Raw genomic sequence first — 18,623 nt, forward strand, 5'->3', positions numbered from 1 at the left:
TGGTTCTTCTTCCACCGGCGGCTCAGTTCCCCACCGATTCATCTTCTTCTTGTAACACCAAAACCCTAAGCTCCATCCCCTTGTGATGGTGACCCACTATGTATTTTTCATCACACTAGAAGCACAACCCCTTTTCCCTCCCGAGCTGCCACTCGGCGTCGATCATTCGTTTGATCAGTGGGTCCTTGGTCGGCGCAATCACCTTCTCCCCCACCGTCGCCGACCTGGTAGCGAATACCTTAATCTTCTTCCCGTTCCAACGACTTGGTGTGGTCTACAGTTTACTAGTCTTCTGGGCCATCCCTTCTCTTGCGATTTCAATGAGGTTATTTCGGTCCTTAATGCGTTGGGCCACATCCATAATTTGGCCCAACCCTTTTGGGCCCAACACCCTGTCTTCGTCCCTAACTTCCGGTTTTAGCCCATTATAAAGATTCCCTCCATCACTTCCCTTGAAATGTTCGTCAACGCTTCAAAATTCCTTCTGAATTCGGCGACCGTACCCTCTTGTTTAATCGCCAGAAACTTCTCACAAACGTTTCCCTCTTGGGTTGGCCGGAATCGCATTAGTAACTGTTGCCGGAATTGGTTCCAGCTGCGAAATGGAGTCCTCATCTCTGTCCATTGCAACCAAGAGAGGGCGTCCCTATCCAAGCTAACTCCAATTGCACTCAGCTTCTCTCTCTCGTTGAGACCATTAACTTCGAAATATTTTCCAGATCGAAATAGCCTACCATCAGGGTTTTCGCCGAGGAAGGTGGACATCTCCAGCTCCCTGATGCCCCTCCAGTTGTTTTCCTCCTTGGGCTGCTCTTTTCCCATTTCTTCGCATTGTCTGTTCTCTTGCTGGATTGAATGGATTGGGGCAGATTCGTCTACAATACTACCAGATCCTTCTCCCTCCAAATTCTTTCCTAATCCCACTTTGGGATTAACAAGTGTTACGACGGTTCTCTGGGTTTCCTCCAAGGAGTGCAGAATCCTTGCCACATTTTGGTTGAGATTTTCCACCGACTTCTCCAAGCTCGGTAGTCGTTGCATGCCTGCTTTCACTTCCTCTAGTTCTCTTTCGATGGCTTCCATCCTGTTGTCCTCCTTTTGCGCCATTGGACCGAACGTGCTCTGATACCAATTTGTTAAGACTCCAAATGAAAACTGAATTTGCAAGAACTGATTAATTGAATTGAAATACCGAAAATTACAGAAATGGAAATGACTACAAGTCTTTCTTCACTTACTAAATATTTGCCTGCCAGTCTATTCCTCTCTGCCTCTATTCATAACACTACTTCTCAACAGACTTTCCCTTCCCTCACATGCTTCATAACTGAATGCTGTTACCCCTCCTTCTGGAGGCTCTCAATCTTTCTTTCTAACATACGTGAAACGGATTGGGGGCTTAACACCTTGTTTGTTTAATATCCTCCTTCCTTCATTAGTACTGGGACGCATATATCAAAAGCTCAGTATGATAGACACAAAGCTTAACACAACACACAGCTCAATAAGATTTCACCAAAAACACATTTAAAAAATTCAATCAAATATGCAGCTTTACAGAGTTTGAGAGAAGGGGAGAGGAAGAGGAAGAAGAAGAAAAGGTTGAAGGAGGACTGGGGGCGGGGAGGGGGGGGGGATGGTAAAAAAGAAAGGAGAATGTGAAGATTTAATTTGAAAAAAGAAAAGGAAATGAGCATAGAGAGAGTATAGGGTGGATGAGTAGTCTTTCTTTTCCCTTTACTCTAGATTGCAAGGGCATCTAAACTCATGCAAAAAAAGATTGTGGGGTCTAAACTTTACAGGTCAGGAGATAATGTGGAATGCTGGTGTGGGGATGGGAGGTGGAGTTTCGGAGAGTTGTTAGGGACCCAAAGATGTTTCATCTGTATATAGATGCCCTCTGCTGCTGTCTAGAACCATGTCATGAACAGATCATGCATCTTGAACTTACGCAGGAACTGTTCCATCAGATTTTATGATATTGTAATTGATCAGTTAGGCATGTGCTTTTGCCTGAGCTATAAGCAAATAAGCGAAGCAAGTAAATGGCTTTGGTACTGAATTGAAGTGTTGCTATTCTTTACTCCCTTAAATGGAGGGTGTTTGAGCCCCATTTCTATGAAAAAAATGCATTTTATAATAGTAGAATGATGGAAAATGTGTGGTTGTAAAATAAGGAAAAGTTTTTTATTTACGTGTAATATTATTTTAATGAAGAATGCGTGGTTGAAAAGGAGAGAGAGAAAAATGTATTTCGGAAAAAAATGGGAACCAAACAAAGCCATAATATTTCTATGTTTCAGGTGTATTTTACTTTGTATGAGCATATTGCATGTAATCTTTTCTGCGACCAGTGACCCACTGATTTTTGGGCTGCAGCCATTATGCTAGCGGTGGACGACATCCTAGTTGATGATCTGGCTCTTTCAATAAATGTTCAACTTCGTGATTTTAACTATTTGGATTCTTAACATGATTGTTATTCAGTTATTTTACTCAGTTATTATTATTTCATTTCTGAAGTCAGTACTTGTAAAGTTGACATGTAACTGTACGAAGAAGAGAGCCTTCAAGGTTTCTCTATTTATGAAATTCTGTTTTGTTCTTGCCGGGTTCTCAAGTGAAGAAAATATTCAACTTCCTGGCCATGAATCACTTTTCAAAATGTGTAACAGTTTAATAATTCTGCATATATTTCAGGTTAATGATCCACCAGTACGAAATTCTCAGGAAGCTTTCATGATGGAGATGCGTGCTGCCAGAATGGTAAAAGCTTATTCTGATTTTTAGTCAATGCATGCATAACTTTGCACACAGCGAAGATTCATCTGCAAATATGTGTCTCAAAATATTTAGTCAAATGAAAAGTCGTGGACATGCTCATGTCTTCTACATTATCGACCCAAAAACTACGAGCCAAATCTTTTGAGTTCTTTGGTGCTTTTGAATCAAAACAACTATATCATATTTGATGCGTGTATGTTTTATAGTTATTAATCCTATACTCTCCCCAGTTCATTTGGCTAATTGAAAGTATAAACAAACAGGTTCAAGCGGCTGACTCGCTGCTTAAATTGGTGTCCGAGTTGAAGCAGACTGCAATTTTCTCAGGTTTTGCATCTCTTAACGACCACGTAGACCAGAGAACGGAAGAGTTCAATAGACTTACAGAAAAAACAAACAGCGAATTGGCGAGAATTGGAGAAGAGGCTGTCGCTAGCCTTAAGGAGCTCGAGTCTCATTACTACTCGTCCACGTTGAGAACCAGCATTCCTCCGGAGTCCTAGATAAGGTGGAAGAACTTGTATTAAATTTATTTTTGTTTATGGTACACCTGAATTTCCGGAGCATAGAAAATGATTAGGCTGATGTATCTTGGGACCAATATCAGGAAGCCCCGCTACTTGGCTGGGGCCACATGGGCACTGGCCATCCAGGGGGGCCATGGCCAAGAAAAGTTTTCCATAGGATTTTGCATTCTTCCAGAGCCACATGGACCCTGTGCCTGTCGGGGCAAGCGCCCACCCAATAGGGGGGCGCACTAGTGTAACTCGAGCAAAATCCTTTTCCATATCGGGAATGTATTTTATCTCACGGTAGACCTATAGTCTGAATTAAGGGAGCTCCAAGTACTTTTTATTATTTTGATGCTAAAAAAAAAAAGTTGTATTTGACAACAAATTGTCGTGTCCTATTTGATATTTTAAACTGCTAGGGTTATAATTATCTATGTGAAAAGCAAATAACTAGTCGTACCAAAAATTCAAAATTTAAATAGAAGCTATTTCAGCAAATTATGAAGAAAGTTTTGAAAATGCACGTGATTGGTAAATCAGATGATACAACTTGATTGAGCTTTGACTTTTTATTGCAAAACTAAAAAATACCGATTTTCATTAAAAAAAGAATATTTTACTATGTACCTCATTTTATAAATTTTGAAAAATGGTCCTTTTTGAGTTAGAAATAATATTTCATTAAAATTCAACATTTACTATGGTATCCGACAATTTTTTTTTCCTCGAAATATTATGCAATAAAATGTGAAATCAACTATAAAGAAAGTCCCTGAATTTCTCAATTTTCATATCTAAATAGCATTAGATATAAAATCTCAGATTTAAATAAATATAAAATTCATTTAAATTAACATTAATGATTCCAAAAAGTATTTTCGAGATCTAGATTCTACATTTCTAGATATAAATCATATTAAAATTTTTAAATGAAAAATTGATGATAGTGGCAATGCTGATAGCAATGGTGGCTTCTTCAATAATGGTGGTGGCGATGACTGTTTGGGGCTGGTGGTGAGGTTGATATTCGCAAGAAGAGAATATTTAGGGTTTGGTGGTGTTTGAATAATGTGTGAAATGGTGGTGGAAAATGGGTGCTTAAATTTAGATATTAAACTAAAATAGGGTAACTTGTATTAAAGATTTGATTAAATAGGTAAGCATCATTGAGAATGAAAATGGGGCTGTTCATCAATTTTTAAGCAGAAGTAGGTGTTTAGTATAATTTCCATTAATTGGGTCCCCTCCACTATTGGTGCACATTCATATAGGTGCAAATTATATTTAAAGATTACAATTCAAAAAACAGCCGTAAGATTTGGTTATTCAAAAATTATGTGATAATTCCACTATTTAATACTAACAGATAATATTATAAATTAATTTATATATCTATCCCTAATCCACACACCCATCTAAACCCTAATCATCTTTACACTCACCCGTCTCACTCTACACTCTTCCTTAGTCTAGACCATCACCGCTGTGCACAATTTGATGAAATTCAGTGGAATAGATGGGCGTTGCTGAGCGGAGCACAGATCAATGCCACATCGCATCTGTTGACCCCAGAAAATGTTGCCAACAGATGTCGAATCCACCCGCACACACGTAAGTGAAAGTCCAACACGCTAATACACGTGGACGGTCTAAAACAGATAGATCAAGGGCGTGGGAGTAGCTCAACGGTGCGGGACCAGAACGTTCGAAATTCGACAGGATGTTCGTTAACCGATTGTACAATAATTACCAATTGATGTTTGAAAATGTGTGTGTAAATATGCGTAGATTCATATTGTGTTGCAAGATAATAAGAAAGAGAGTAAAATGTGGTTTCTTGTATTGATTCTTGCATTAGCCTTTGTATGGGGTACATGGGGGAGTATTTATAGTGTCACAAGTTAGATCGTGACCTTTAGTTCGAGGTAGACGTGGCATCATCCGGTTAATTTACATGTCAAATTGTAGGCATTAGCTGCACCTAGCTTGCTATACATTTAGTGATTGACAGACAGGGGCGGAGCCAGAAATATTTTTCAGTGCGGGCATAATAATTCCGAACTTTGAGTTTTTGACAATGAATTTAATAATGATAAAAATATAAAACAATACTACCGCAAACTAAAAATGATATAGCATTGTTCTATGAAAAAAGGTCATCAAGAAAGCTCAATATAAGCTAATTCTGCAGTTCAAGTGGTGGTGACAGTTGTAATTGTTGTATATATGCACTAAAACTCACTTCAGCCATCATTGAATTAAGTTCCTATTATACATATACTATAATGAACTATTCCAATCATTTATCACAATCATCACAAATCATGTGAACATCAGAAACACCTTCTAATATTCAAATCAAAAGCATTTCTTCAAGATCAAAACAACAAGGCTGAAGCCTAATCATAATAATATAGCAACAAAAGGATGTTATTTTACCGATCAAAAGAGACCTATATGCATAAACTAGCTAGGAATCAGAGGAAAAATCGAATTAATTAGCTAGTTCTTTATTGGCACTAAATAAAGAATTCTATCGGCTACAAAATTTCTAGAATAATCATATCCAAGATCATAATAATCTTCAATTCCTCTCATAAAGAATGAATGAAAATTCATTTTTGTGTTTTAGGCATGGAACTGTGATAAATTCATCCACAGAAAGGTGTAATTCCACAGTTTCAACTCTCCAAAGTATATAAAAAGTATGACAAAATTATTATGCGGATGATGAGAATGTGAGATTATTTCACATTTTTTCATTTTGTAAAATTGTTAGCCAACAAAAACTAATTAAATTTTTTTATTCAATTTGGATAAATTGAAGTTTATCTGGTCCTCAGTTTTCAGGAACATGGAACTTTTCAAAATAAAAAATCAAGAAACAGAAATCTACTAAAATTGAAATTTGAAACACAAGTCTTCATATTTCAAATTCAAAGCACTAATTAACTTGGAGTTCCAAGTCATTAACAGAGAGTAAGTTTTAATTGGAATTGATTTAAAATTGATGAATGATTTAAGCAAAAGGGAAGATAAAAGGGGAAAGGGGTTGAGATTCAGGGTTCAAGTAAGAAACCAGAAAGGAGATGAGAAAGAACTCCGAGCCCTGTGAATCTCTTTTATGGCTTCAGCTGGTGACGAACCATCTTCGCACTTGTAATTCATGTTTTTAAGAGATTTCTTTACTTTCTCCGAAGGAAAATTAAGGGGAGCTGAAGCCCCGCGCATTGCAAATGCAGCTCGATCATAAACAAGACCAGGTTCTTCTGCACTGTTAAAAGTCCCAAGCCAAACCCTTGTTCCGTTCCTGGTCGAATCCCTTATCTCTGCAGCATACACTTGGAGGTTAAAGTTGCGGTGGGGGATTGAGGATACTAGAGTCAGGGGCCGGAGATTTGAGCCTCTAATCTAGGAGATGCCGGCGGACAGTGGATTGGAACTGGAAGTCGGCGAGAAGGGAAGCGAGAGTCGAGAGAGGCGATTCACGTGAGGAAGCAAGGGTTTGGTTTTGATTTTAGTTGAAATGAAGAGCTTGATTGAATGAAATTGGGTTAATTGAATTGTGATTCCGGGTCAGTAAACAGGGCATGGGCTGTGGGAAATTGGACTTCTATCTGGGTTGCAGACTTGAACCAGGCTTTTTAAAAAAAAATAATAATAAATAAATAAATAAAATTGGGCCTACTGGAGCCCAAAAGTTCAGTGCGGGCAGATGGGGCTCCGCCCCTGTTGACAGAGCCGCATCTATTGGTGACAAGACCTAACATTTACACTCATGACAAACGTCCTATCAATCATTCTAGCAAGATCTTTGTGCAGAGGATCTCTTGGGAAAAGTGTCTATGGAAGATGCTGCTTTGTGCTTCGGCTACAGAGCTTCGGCCAATAGGGCCTCGTCCACCTCCAAAGGGACTCGGCATATGGGCTTCGGAAGCTCCTCAAGAGGCAATGATAGATGGGCCTCGGTATTTATGGGCCAGGGCTTCTGTGGAGCTCGGCTTATGGGCCTCGACTATGCAAATCACCTCAGCTTGAGTGCTACGTGGTTCGGTATGAGTTGACTGTGGGCCCCGGTGGGTTGCCCAAGTGTGCAAACAAGTAACAACAGTTCCCCAAGTTCGAGTATATTCATTTATGTAATGCGAGGACTTCGGTGAGTAAAGTCAATTGGTTAAATCGAAAGAAATTTTTGAAATTTTTTGTACCCCAAATAATAGTCCCTCAAGTTCAAGTATAGATATTTATATCATGGTTGGAGTTAGAGATGTGCTGTTGTCGAGGAGTGATGAGAATGATAAAGTCAAGGTGGTTGAGAAATCGAACCTGAGGTGCTTGCTATGGCTGAAATGTGATGAAGTGGAAGCCGAGGTGGTTGGGAAACCGAACCTGCGAGGCTTGATGGCTGAATGATGAGAGGAAGTCGAGGTGGTTGGGAAACCGAACTTCCGAGGCTTGATGGCTGAATGATGAAGAGGAAGCCGAGGTGGTTGGAAAACCGAACCTGCGAGGCTCGATGGCTGAATGATGAAGAGAAAGCCAAAGTGGTTGGGTCTTGATGGCTGAAGTCTGAGGCACATTGACGATAATTGTTTCTTGGCAGTTGTGTCAATGATTTGATGTTTTGTGCATATTCTCGAGGAAAAGTAGCTGAACCGTTGCAACTTCCAAGGCGCCTGCTGCGGTCGAATTAAAGTCGTAATCATGAGAACAGCTGGAGCTTCTAGAAGCAGACGCGTTGGGGGAGGTGCATGGGAGACACGCTTTAACCTGAGGCGTAGGTTTGAAAAATCGTTTGAATTCTACGCCTCAGATTTGATTTAGAATGAAGAGTCCAGATTGGATGGGCTTTGATCAGACGGTTGGGGTTCGTCCTGACCTCTTATAAAAGGCGAGAGACCCCCATCTTACTGGATTTTCTACCTTTTGCAATCTGATTTTTCTTCCAAAGCTTAAGTTTTTTGGCGTTGAAGCTATTTGTTCCCTGGTTTTTCGGCAGCATTCCGTTGGCATAGTTATTCCCGTAGGTATTTTCACAGAAAATCCCTTGTATTGGTTCTTAGTCCTTTTCTGAAATGGAGTCCACCTTGGGTAGGGAGTTGGTCACTGTCGCATCATTCAGTCAGGGGGCTAGTTACAGGGAGGGATTTCGAGGTTGAGCAGTATGCTATGACCGAAGAGGCAGTAGACTACAATGTAGAGTGGGGGGCGTCTAGAGTCCCTTCGAATATGACAAAGAAGAGGCTGGGAGAGATTAGGGAGAGAACTGTGTACCTCATTATGTAGAGATGTTAGTACCTGAGGCCCATGAGCGAGCCTGCTATTCTAGGCCTGGGTGCGTGGCGGTGAGCAAGTACCTATTTAAGGCAGGTATGCGTCTTCCTCCGCACCCCTTTTTCAAGGTGGTGCTGAGGAACTTTATGTTGTCGCCGACCCAGGTTCTGCCAAATGGGTGGAGCTAGTTGGTTAGCTCGTATTTCTTATGGAAGGAAGTGTCACTTGGGGAGGACATGCCTCTCCACGTTTTCATGACCCTATTCCAGCCTAGGGTAATAGGTAAGGAGTCAAGGGGGTAGTATTACTTAACTCGTTGGGGGGCTCATGCACCATTTGTGGTGGGGCTGCCTTCTTCCATTAAGGGGTGGAAGGAGTCGTGGTTCTGGGTGAGGGGCAGGCGGTGGAGGGAGACACAGCCCTGGCTTGCACAGTACCGACCCAGTACTACGAAGCTCGTGAGTCTCCCAACCTAAGTAGTTTGCATTTTGTATTCAAATTTCTTTTTCTAACTGTTGAGGCTTCCTTCACAGATAGTAGTATGAGGTTCGAGTTGAGCAATGAGGAGTTCGAAGTGATAGAGGACATTTACAAGAGACATCTCAAGCTTCGCCACTTCGACCACCTCATCGACCGAAGTCACTACTTCCTTGATTTTGAACTGATGGCCTCCAAGGGTAAGAAGCTCCTATACTTGTGTATTTCTTTCCTTTTGTTTTGATGCTGATGCATTGACATGTTCTGTAGACAAGTTCAAGAGGAGGGAATACCCACCCCCTGACATGGCCTCTATACTCAGAGCCACATCCACTGTGAAGGCGAGGCCCCTGAAGTTGGGGTCGACTGGTGCCAAAAAGGTTCGGGGAAGGGTTGAGCACCTCTCCGAGGATAGCAGTTCAAGGGCTCCCAAAGAGAGGACACCTCAAAGGCCAGAGAAGGCCAAAGAGCCTCAGGGGAAGGAGAAGGTCCCCGAGGAGCCAAAGAAGAGGAAGCTAGTGCACGTCACTAGCTCGTCAGGAAAGTTCGGGACCTCCGTGTCCCATGAAGGCAAAGAGACTTAGTCGAAGCTCCTCGTGACCAATTCAAAAGTGGTAAAGATTGAAATGGTTCGACGAGCCAAGGCTGAGGAGGCTAAGAAAGAGGCTGCGAGGGGGCAGCTGAGGCGACAGAGGACGAGGCTGCTAAGTAGAGGCCTGTGAGGGTGCAAGAGAAGTCTCCGAGCGTCCTCGCCGGAAGGGAGAAGGTTCTGGCTCCAGCTTTGGTGGAGGCTCTGTCCCCTGAGCTCCGAAGTGCTACAGAAAGTTTCTACAAATTTTGGACAGATCGGTGACAGTTGCATGCCTCCTCATGTGACGCCACGGACTTGACAAGGGCCCTCGTGAGCCAAAGTGTGAGGACTTTTGACCTCGCATTGGAGTGCAGGGAGGCCCTTACTGACTTTCAAACGAGGACCCAGTCCTCGGAGAAGAAGATGGCCTCCCTTGCAGAGGAGCTGAAGGGAGTTAGAGCCGAGGCAGAGGAAGCGAGGGCCCAAAAACTTGAAGATGCGGCCAAGTCGGAGTCTACCTTAGCTCAGATCGAGGCGTTGAAGAAGGAGGTGTATGAGTCCCAGTGCAACGTGGCCTCCTTGACTAAGAAAGTGGAGGTTTCCAATGACCACCAGAAGATGACTGCCGAAGACTTGGAGAAGGCAAACTTGGAGCTAGCAGGGGCCCAAGATGCGTACAAGTTCTTGGAGGGCCATATAAAGTGGTATGTTGATGATGCGGCCAAGGCAAGGGAGGAGGCCAATGTGGCGAGGGAGGAGGCAGTGAAAGACTACATCACCAACTTTCACAATACCGAGGAGTACAAGAGCTTCAGCATTACTGGAGAAATTATGCTTATACCGAGATGATGGAGAGAGCTGAGGAACTCTACCCAAATCAAGACCTGTCACAGCTGAGGTCATAGTTTGTGGATGAGGTGCCTCAAACCCTAGCCGATGAAGCGGTTGGAGATGAAGTAGCAGAGGCAGAAGAATGAAGTTTTGATGCTCAGGTTGCGGAGGCCCCGGCTGCTGAGGCACCTCCATCATCGTCCCAGGCTTAGGATAGTTTTCTTTTCTGTTATTTCTGATGTATTGGCCTCAGGCCCCCCTTTTGTAATCTTGATTGAAAATCAATATAATATCTCCTTTCATTCAATGTTTTTCTCCCAAGTGCATTGGTCTCGTCAAGCAATTGAACTTAATGTTGATTGAAGAACTAAATAACTTTAACTTGGTATCCTAACTCCAATCACTTGAGCAAGTAAATTGTAGGCAAGCCTCACGAGCCATGACCAATATTGGATTTAAGCAAATGAATTGTACTTAAAACTTAATAACTGTAACCTGAATGGATCCTGACCGGACCGTGTTTCAGCCGAACTAGGGATATTGCTTTCTGATTCGAAAGGTAGTTGCGTGAAGCTAGTAGTGGTTGAGCCTTGTGAATAAATGGGTATAAAAGTTTGTTTTGTTCAAGTGCATACGCTTCGGAGTTCAGACGAGGTAGCCCAGATATGGGATGCTGGCCTCTCCTCCGAGGTGACGACGCTTCCTAACATGGTGGATGGTTCAGCCATGCTGAAGCTTCTCCCAGTGGCGTTCAGCCTCACCAAAGGGAGGTAAGTGCATGTGCCTCGGAGTTCAAATGAGGTGGCCCAGAGATGGGACGCTAGCCTCTCTTCCGAGGTGACGACGCTTCCTAACATGGTGGATGGTTCAGCCATGCTGAGGCTTCTCCCAGTGGCATTCAGCCTCGCCAAAGGGAGGCAAGTGCATGCGCCTCGGAGTTCAGGCGAAGTAGCCTAGAGATGGGACGCTGGCCTCTCCTCCGAGGTGATGATGCTTCCCAACATAGTGGATGGTTCAGCCATGCCGAGGCTTCTCCCAGTGGCGTTCAGCCTCACCAAAGGGAGGCAAGTGCATACGCCTCGGAGTTCAAATGAGGTGGCCCAGAGATGGGACGCTGGCCTCTCCTCCGAGGTGACGACGCTTCCCAACATGATGGATTGTTCAGCCATGCTGAGGCTTCTCCCAGTGGCGTTCAGTCTCGCCAAAGGGAGGCAAGTGCATGCGCCTCGGAGTTCAGACGAGGTGGCCCAGAGATGGGACGCTAGCCTCTCCTCCGAGGTGATGACGCTTCCCAACATGGTGGATGGTTCAGCCATGCTGAGGCTTCTCCCAGTAGCGTTCAGCCTCGCTAAAGAGAGGCAAGTGCAGCAAGGTAGTACATTCATTGATAATAGATTCGGAGGTGCTCAACGTTCCATGGACGGGGTTGTGCCTTGCCGTTCATGTTTTTAATCCAGTAAATCCCAGGTCGGATCTCCTCTCTAATTTTATATGGACCTTCCCAGTTCGGGCCCAGGGAACCGGTGCCAAGTTCCTTTGAGAAGAGGAAGACTCTCCTAATGACTAGGTTGTTGATTCGAAATGACCTCTTCTTTACCTTTGAGTTGAAGTATTTCGTCATCTTTCTTTGATATGTGCCGAGCTTTAGCTAGGCGTCATCTCTCCTTTCCTCAATGAAGTCGAGGTCGCATTTGCGAAGCTCGTCATTTGTTATCTCATTGAAATGCAGACATCGTGGAGATGGAAGTCTGACCTCGACGGGGCTCATCGCCTCAGTCTCATATGCCATGAGAAAAGTTGTTTCCCCTGTTGGGGTCCTCGTAGTGGTTCGGATTGCCCAAAGAACCTGTGGCAGCTCATCCACTCAGGCCCCTTTTGACACATCAAGCTTCATTTTCAAGACGTGCTTGATTGTCTTGTTCACAGCCTTAACCTGGCCATTCGCTTGTAGGTGGTGAGGTGTGGAGAAGTACTTCTTGATACCAAGTTCTTCACACAAACTTCTGACCTTCTTGTTGTCGAATTGTCTACCATTGTCTAAGACGATCGAGCGGGAAATCCCAAACCAGCATATGATATTCTTCCACAAGAACTTGGAAGCGTTAGCTTCTGTAATTTTTACCAGGGGTTCAGCTTCGACCCACTTAGTGAAGTAATCAATAGCCACAATGGCGAAGCTCGCACCTCCTTTGCCTTTTGGTAGAGGACCTATAAGGTCCACACCCCCACTTCGAGAAAGGCCAAGGGCTGGAGACCGCGGTCAAATCTTGCGATAGTTGTCTTTGGACAGGAGAGAATCGTTGGCATTTGTCACATTTTCGTACAAACTCGAGGGCGTCCCTTTTCAAGGTAGGCCAGTAGTACCCCCGCCTCAGTATTTTTTGTGCCAAAGATAGACCTCCAGAGTACTTTTCGCACATACCCTCATGGACTTCTCTTAATATGTAGGTAACCTCTTCTCCTCCAACGCATCGAAAGAGTGGAGAGGAGAAGCTTCTCTTATAAAGTACATGATCAATAAAGAGAAAATGGGCTGACCTCCTCCTTAGCTTGTAGGCCTCATACTTGTTAGTGGGAAGTACCTGGTTCTTGAGGTATGCCACGATGGGCTGCATCCAGGTAGGAGTCCCAGCGACCCACATAACACCGGGGGCATGTGCATTTTCGATGCGGGGGATCTGGATCAACTCAAACTTTTCAAAGGATGGGATGAGGTTCATCACCATTTTCAAGTAGAAGGCCATTGTTTTGTCTCTGGCTGAGAAGTTACCTTTGACTTGGCTAATGACCAGCTGTGAGTCACTACTGATGAGTAGCCTCTTTACTTGCATTTCTCTGGCTAACCTGAGGCCTGCAAGAAGTGTCTCGTATTCTACTATATTGTTGGTGGCTTTGAATCCGAACCTCACCGTCGAGTTCAACTTATGACCTTCCGGACTGATGAGGACAACTCCGGCACCTGAGCCGGCGTCCCCATCCGACCCTTCAACGAATAAGTTTCACGTAGGGGGCTCGGCTTGTTTCATGATTTCATTTACCTCGAGTAAGTTGGTGAATTCTGCCACAAAGTCAGCCAAGGCTTGGCCCTTGATGGTCGCCCTAGCCTTGAACATGAGGTCAAATTCACTTAGCTCCACCGCCCATTTCAATAATCTTCCTGAGGCATCGGGCTTTTGGAGTACCTACCTTAAAGGAAAGTTTGTCAGCACATGGATGGTGTGGGCTTGGAAGTAGGGTCTCAATTTCCTAGAGGCCGTGATCAGGGCCAAAGTGAGCTTCTCCATATCAGGGTAGCGGGTTTCCGGTGATAGGAGTGCTTTACTTGTATAGTAAACAGAGAGTTGGGTGGTCTATTCTTCTCGGATTAGAACCGCACTGATGGCCTCATTGGAAATGGCTAGATACAGTTGTAGAATTTCACAAGACTTCGATTTGGAGAGGAGGGGGGCCTGCCCTAGATGCCTTATCAGGCCCTGGAAGGCCTCTTCACATTCCTCATTCCATTGAAACTTCTTCCCAGCTTTTAGCACTTTGAAAAATGGGAGACATTTATCTGTAGCTTTGGAGACGAAGCGGCTAAGCGCGACCACTCGCCCAGTCAAGCTTTGCACCTCCTTTGGCTTTTGGGGGACCTCATCTTGCATAGGGCCTTAATCTTGACAGGATTGGCTTCGATACCGCGTTGGTTGACCATGTATCCTAAGAATTTGCCGGAGGCCACTCCGAAGGCGCACTTGAGGGGGTTGAGCCTCATCCTATATCTTCTCAAGATTTGGAAGGTATTGTTGAGGTGCGTTATGTGGTCCCCTGCTTTCAAACTCTTTACTAGCATGTCGTCTACGTAGACCTCCATTATCTTGCTGATGAGGTCTACAAACATTTTGTTGATAAGCCTTTGATATGTTGCTCCGACATTTTTCAACCCGATGGGCATCATCTTGTAGCAGTTAAGGCCTCGATCTGTGATGAAAGATGTGTGTTCCTCATTGATCGAGTGCATGGAAATTTGGTTGTAGTCGGAGTATGCGTCCATGAAGCTCAATAACTCGTGCCCAGCCGTTAAGTCTACCAGTTGGTCAATCCTTGGAAGTGGAAAGCTGTCCTTCGGGTAAGCTCTGTTGAAGTTAGTGAAATCGATGCACACCCTCAACTTGTTGTTGTGTTTCTTCTCTAAAACTGGATTGGAGACCCACCTCGGATAGGTGGCCTCCCTGATGAAGCCATTTTGGATGAGCTTCTGAACTTCTTCCTTCAGGGCCTCGTACCTCTCAGGATTGAGGGCTCTCCTTTTTTGTCTATGTGGGGAAACCTTAGGATCAATTTTCAGGTGGTGGCAACTGACTTTGGGGTCTATGTCTACCATGTCCTCATGCCTCCAAGCAAAGATATCGAGGTTCCTATTTAGAAAATCCTTGTGCTTTTCTTTCAAAGTGCTGGACAAGCCCTTGCCCACCTTCAACAATTTGGATGGGTCTACCGAGAAGCTCTCAAGTTCCTCAACTGGGAATGCTTGAGGTTCGTATTCAATTATGCAGGGATCAATCTCATCGATGATCAATACTTTCGGATTGGATGGTGTGTCAATCATTTTGACATCTTCCGGTTTAGCGGGAGCAGCACCTGGGACATTAGCCATGACTATGTCGGCGATAATCACATGGACGTTCCGGGGCTCTACCTTTCTGATGAAGCTTAGATAACACTCTCTTGAGCCTCTTTGGTTGCCTCTCACCGTTGCCTCCCCATTTTTCGTTGGGAATTTCATGCACAGGTGGTGGATGGAGGTGACAGCTCCCAATTCCTTTAGGGGTGGCCTACCCAATACTCCGTGGTAGGCCGATCGACAACGAGGAATTCCATGAAGTTCATTGTGGTTTGGGGAGACTCCCTCATCTCTACCGCGGGTGTGATTCTTCCTTTCGAAGTAATGCTATTTCCGGTAAATCTATAAAAAGGAGTGGTGGTGGATGTTAACTCATGGTCCAGTATCATCTTGTCAAAGGTGGATCTGAATAGAATGTTGACGGAGCTACCATTGTCAACTAACATTCGTTTGACCCCATTCCGGGCTATGACTGCTTTTACCATAAGTGCATCGCAGTGGGGGTAGTGAACCCCTTCATTGTCCTCCTGGGTGAAGACAATAGGTGGAACTTGATCCATCTGGGAGCTGTGGCCCACAATATAGCTGATAAGAGGGGGGCGCTTGGCCTCACGGGCATAATTCCTTTTAGCGTTCCACGTTTCACCGCCTACATATAGGCCTCCAAAAATGGTATCCACCTCGTGGATAGGGACCTCATCCTGAGCTTGTCGATTTCTTCGGTGTTTGTGCCCTTCCCTGGGCCTCTCTGCATCACGCTCCTTTCGTCGCGGAAAAATATCCCTTTGACGAGGAGCAACCTCTTCACGCCCATGTCGGTTATCGTACCTAGGTAGGGGCCTGTTTGCCTGGAGCGATTCATTTCTGTCCCTAGGGGGTTCCTACCGGGAGCGGTGAGCATAGTCTCGGAAATATACTGTGTCGTGTCTATAGGACCGGTGGTATGCACAGTATCCAAGTGGGTTCTGATTTGACCTATTTCTAGGTCCCAAACCCCGACCTCGGCCTCTACTCCTATGGGATCCCTGCGGAGTTCCCATCTGCTGGGTGTCAGTGACTGGGTTGATATCCTCATATGCTAATGTAGGAACGGCGTTAAGAGCGGTCGTGGCAAGTGCTTGCCCATAACTCTCATTTCCAGCTTGGTTCATTTGGTAGTTCATCAAGTGGGAGGTCGGCCCTCTAGCACGCTGCCTTTGAGGAGGTGGGAGGCCTCTATTTACCCTGTTCCTATGCGCAATCAATTCCTCATTGATGATCTCACTCTCGTCATCTCGAGTAGGGCATCATGGGTGGTGGAGTCTTGATTTTGCACGTCCCTCCAGAGTAGGGTGTTCATGTTCAGACCTCATCTCAATGCAGATAACGCCTCACGGTCAGTGACTTGCACACAATATGTCATCTCATCGGTGAAGCGTGATAGGAAGCTCTTTAGGGACTCACCATGTGCCTGTCTCATGTCTTGGAAATGTTGGATGGGGGCCTCTCCCTCTTTGCTTACAGCGAACCTTTTCAAGAAGGTCGTCTTGAATTCGGACCAACTTCTTATGCACCCAAGTGGTAACCTACTATATCAAATTTCAGCTGCTCCACCACGTGTTAAATGGAAAGCTCTGCATTTCATAGCTGGGGTGGCGCCCCTTAGGCTCATGTGAGTTTTGTAAGCATTCAGGTGCTTCTCTGGGTCGCCTCTTCCATCATACTTTGGTATTTTTGGCATAACATAGTGGTTCGGGACCTGGGCGCTCCTTAGTTCCCTTGAGAATGGCAGGTTTTCGTCATCATCGTCCAAGTCACAGGACCTCTGCTGCTCATCTGAATCATTTTCATTAGCCTCATACCTTGGTTGTTGGTGAGAGGTTCCGAGATGGTTCCTAGCCTCTTCCTCCCTCCTTTGGCGCCTATTTCTAGGCGGAGCAGCACGGGGGGCATTTTCATGCCTTTCTTCTGGCTGTTGAGGCATTGGAGGGGGAGGTGGAGGTGGAGGTGGAGGCGGTGGCCATGTCCAAGGCTTGTGATGTTGTTGTTGTCTGAGTCTTGGTTCAGCGGGGCTAATTCTGTCAAATACACTGTCAGACCTCCTATGTCTTTGTTCTCGTTCATACGGAGGTGGGAAATTATCATGGTTCAAAGGGACCTCGGTGGGTCGGCAAGAAGCAGAGTTGGAGGAAACATCAACTTCTACTTCCCTTTCAAATGGGTTTCTACCTCGGCTATAGTCCGGCGAGGTAGCCCTACTGCTTTGATCTTCATCTTCTTGCTGGTAGTGCCCTTGAGGGGTGTATGGAGGAATAGGGAAGTCTCACTGGCCCTGCATTTGGGCCATGAGTTCCTTCACAGCCATGTTTTGGCTAGCAATGTCCCTCATATTAGCTACCATGGAGACCATTTCTCTTGACAGTCGGACCGTCGCACGCATTCCACCTCTTCTATGGTTGTGGTGGAGTCTATGCCGAGCTCCCAGGGCAACTGCTTGAGGGGACACATTAGCATTTTCTCTTACCCTCCTGGGGGGTGTATCTTCATTTGAACTCATTTTCTTTGCATCTTACCCTTCAGATTTTTGCTAAGTTGTGGGGCTTCCTCTTATTCTTTTTCAAGAACAAATCATTTTTTAAGGGGATGCCCAAATGTTCCTTTTTAACAAGCTTTCACCACAAGATTGCTCGTGGTTATGGTATGGCTTCCCACAGACGGCGCCAATCTGTTTACCTTAAAAAATGTTGCCAACAGATGTCAGACCCACCCGTACACATGTAAGCGAAAGTCCAACACGCTAAGACACGTGGACGGTCTAAAACGGATAGATCAAGGGCGTGGGAGTAGCTCAACGGCGCGGGACGAGAACGTTTGGAATCCGGTGGGATGCTCGTTAACCGATTGTACAATAATTACCAATCGATATTTGGAAATGTGTGTGTAAATATGCATAGATTCATATTGCATTGCAAGATAATAAGAAAGAGAGAGTAAAATGTGGTTTCTTGTATTAATTCTTGCATTAGCTTTTGTATGGGGTACATGGGGGAGTATTTATAGTGTCACAAGTTAGATCGTGTCCTTTGGTTCGGGGTAGATGTGGCCTCATCCGGTTAATTTACATGTCAAATTGTAGGTATCAGTCGCACTTAGCTTGCTATACATTCAGTGATTGGCAGAGCCGCCTCTACTGGTGACAAGACCTAATATTTACACATGACAAACGTCTTATCAATCATTCTAGCAAGATCTTTGTGCAGATGATCTCTAGGGAGAAGTGTCTATGTAAGATGCTGCTTTGTGCTTCGACTATAGAGCTTTGGCCAATAGGGCCTCGTCCACCTTCAAAGGGCCTCAACGTATGGGTTTCGGAAGCTCCTCAAGAGGCAATGACAGATGGACCTCGGTATCTATGGGGCGGGGCTTCTGTGGAGCTCGGCTTATGGGCCTCGGCTATGCAAATCACCTTGGTTTGAGTGCCACGTGGTTCGGCATGAGTTGGCTGTGGACCTCGGTCAATTGCCCAAGTGTGCAAACACGTAACAGCATACGACGACAATCGACCCAGCAAGAATGTGCACACTCAGACGAG

General features: G+C 44.9%; 2 protein-coding genes across 3 annotated transcripts in view; one reads left to right on the plus strand and one right to left on the minus strand.

Annotated features, from left to right (window-relative positions):
- Positions 1 to 3,691, plus strand: part of LOC111389491 (mediator of RNA polymerase II transcription subunit 22b-like) — an 18,268-nt gene extending 14,577 nt beyond the window's left edge. Inside the window, exons 3-4 of one of the 2 annotated variants that reach the window (XM_023014405.1) lie at positions 2,701 to 2,766; positions 3,048 to 3,691. In XM_023014405.1, the coding sequence (XP_022870173.1) occupies positions 2,701 to 2,766; positions 3,048 to 3,287 (306 nt within the window). In that variant the 3' untranslated portion in view covers positions 3,288 to 3,691. The remainder of the gene's footprint in view (positions 1 to 2,700; positions 2,767 to 3,047) is intronic. The other variant, XM_023014404.1, reaches the window with a different exon arrangement.
- A 2,671-nt stretch (positions 3,692 to 6,362) lies between these two features.
- On the minus strand, positions 6,363 to 7,431 carry LOC111389503 (ethylene-responsive transcription factor 1B-like). Its single transcript, XM_023014425.1, has 3 exons — positions 7,325 to 7,431; positions 6,985 to 7,043; positions 6,363 to 6,673 (listed from the first exon to the last, which is right to left on the minus strand). The coding sequence occupies exons 1-3, from the start codon at positions 7,429 to 7,431 to the stop codon at positions 6,363 to 6,365; spliced, it is 477 nt and encodes a 158-aa protein (XP_022870193.1).
- Positions 7,432 to 18,623: the final 11,192 nt, after the last annotated feature.

This window comes from Olea europaea, unplaced genomic scaffold (assembly GCF_002742605.1).
Source record: "Olea europaea var. sylvestris unplaced genomic scaffold, O_europaea_v1 scaffold599, whole genome shotgun sequence".
In the NCBI taxonomy this organism is placed as follows: Eukaryota; Viridiplantae; Streptophyta; class Magnoliopsida; order Lamiales; family Oleaceae; genus Olea; species Olea europaea.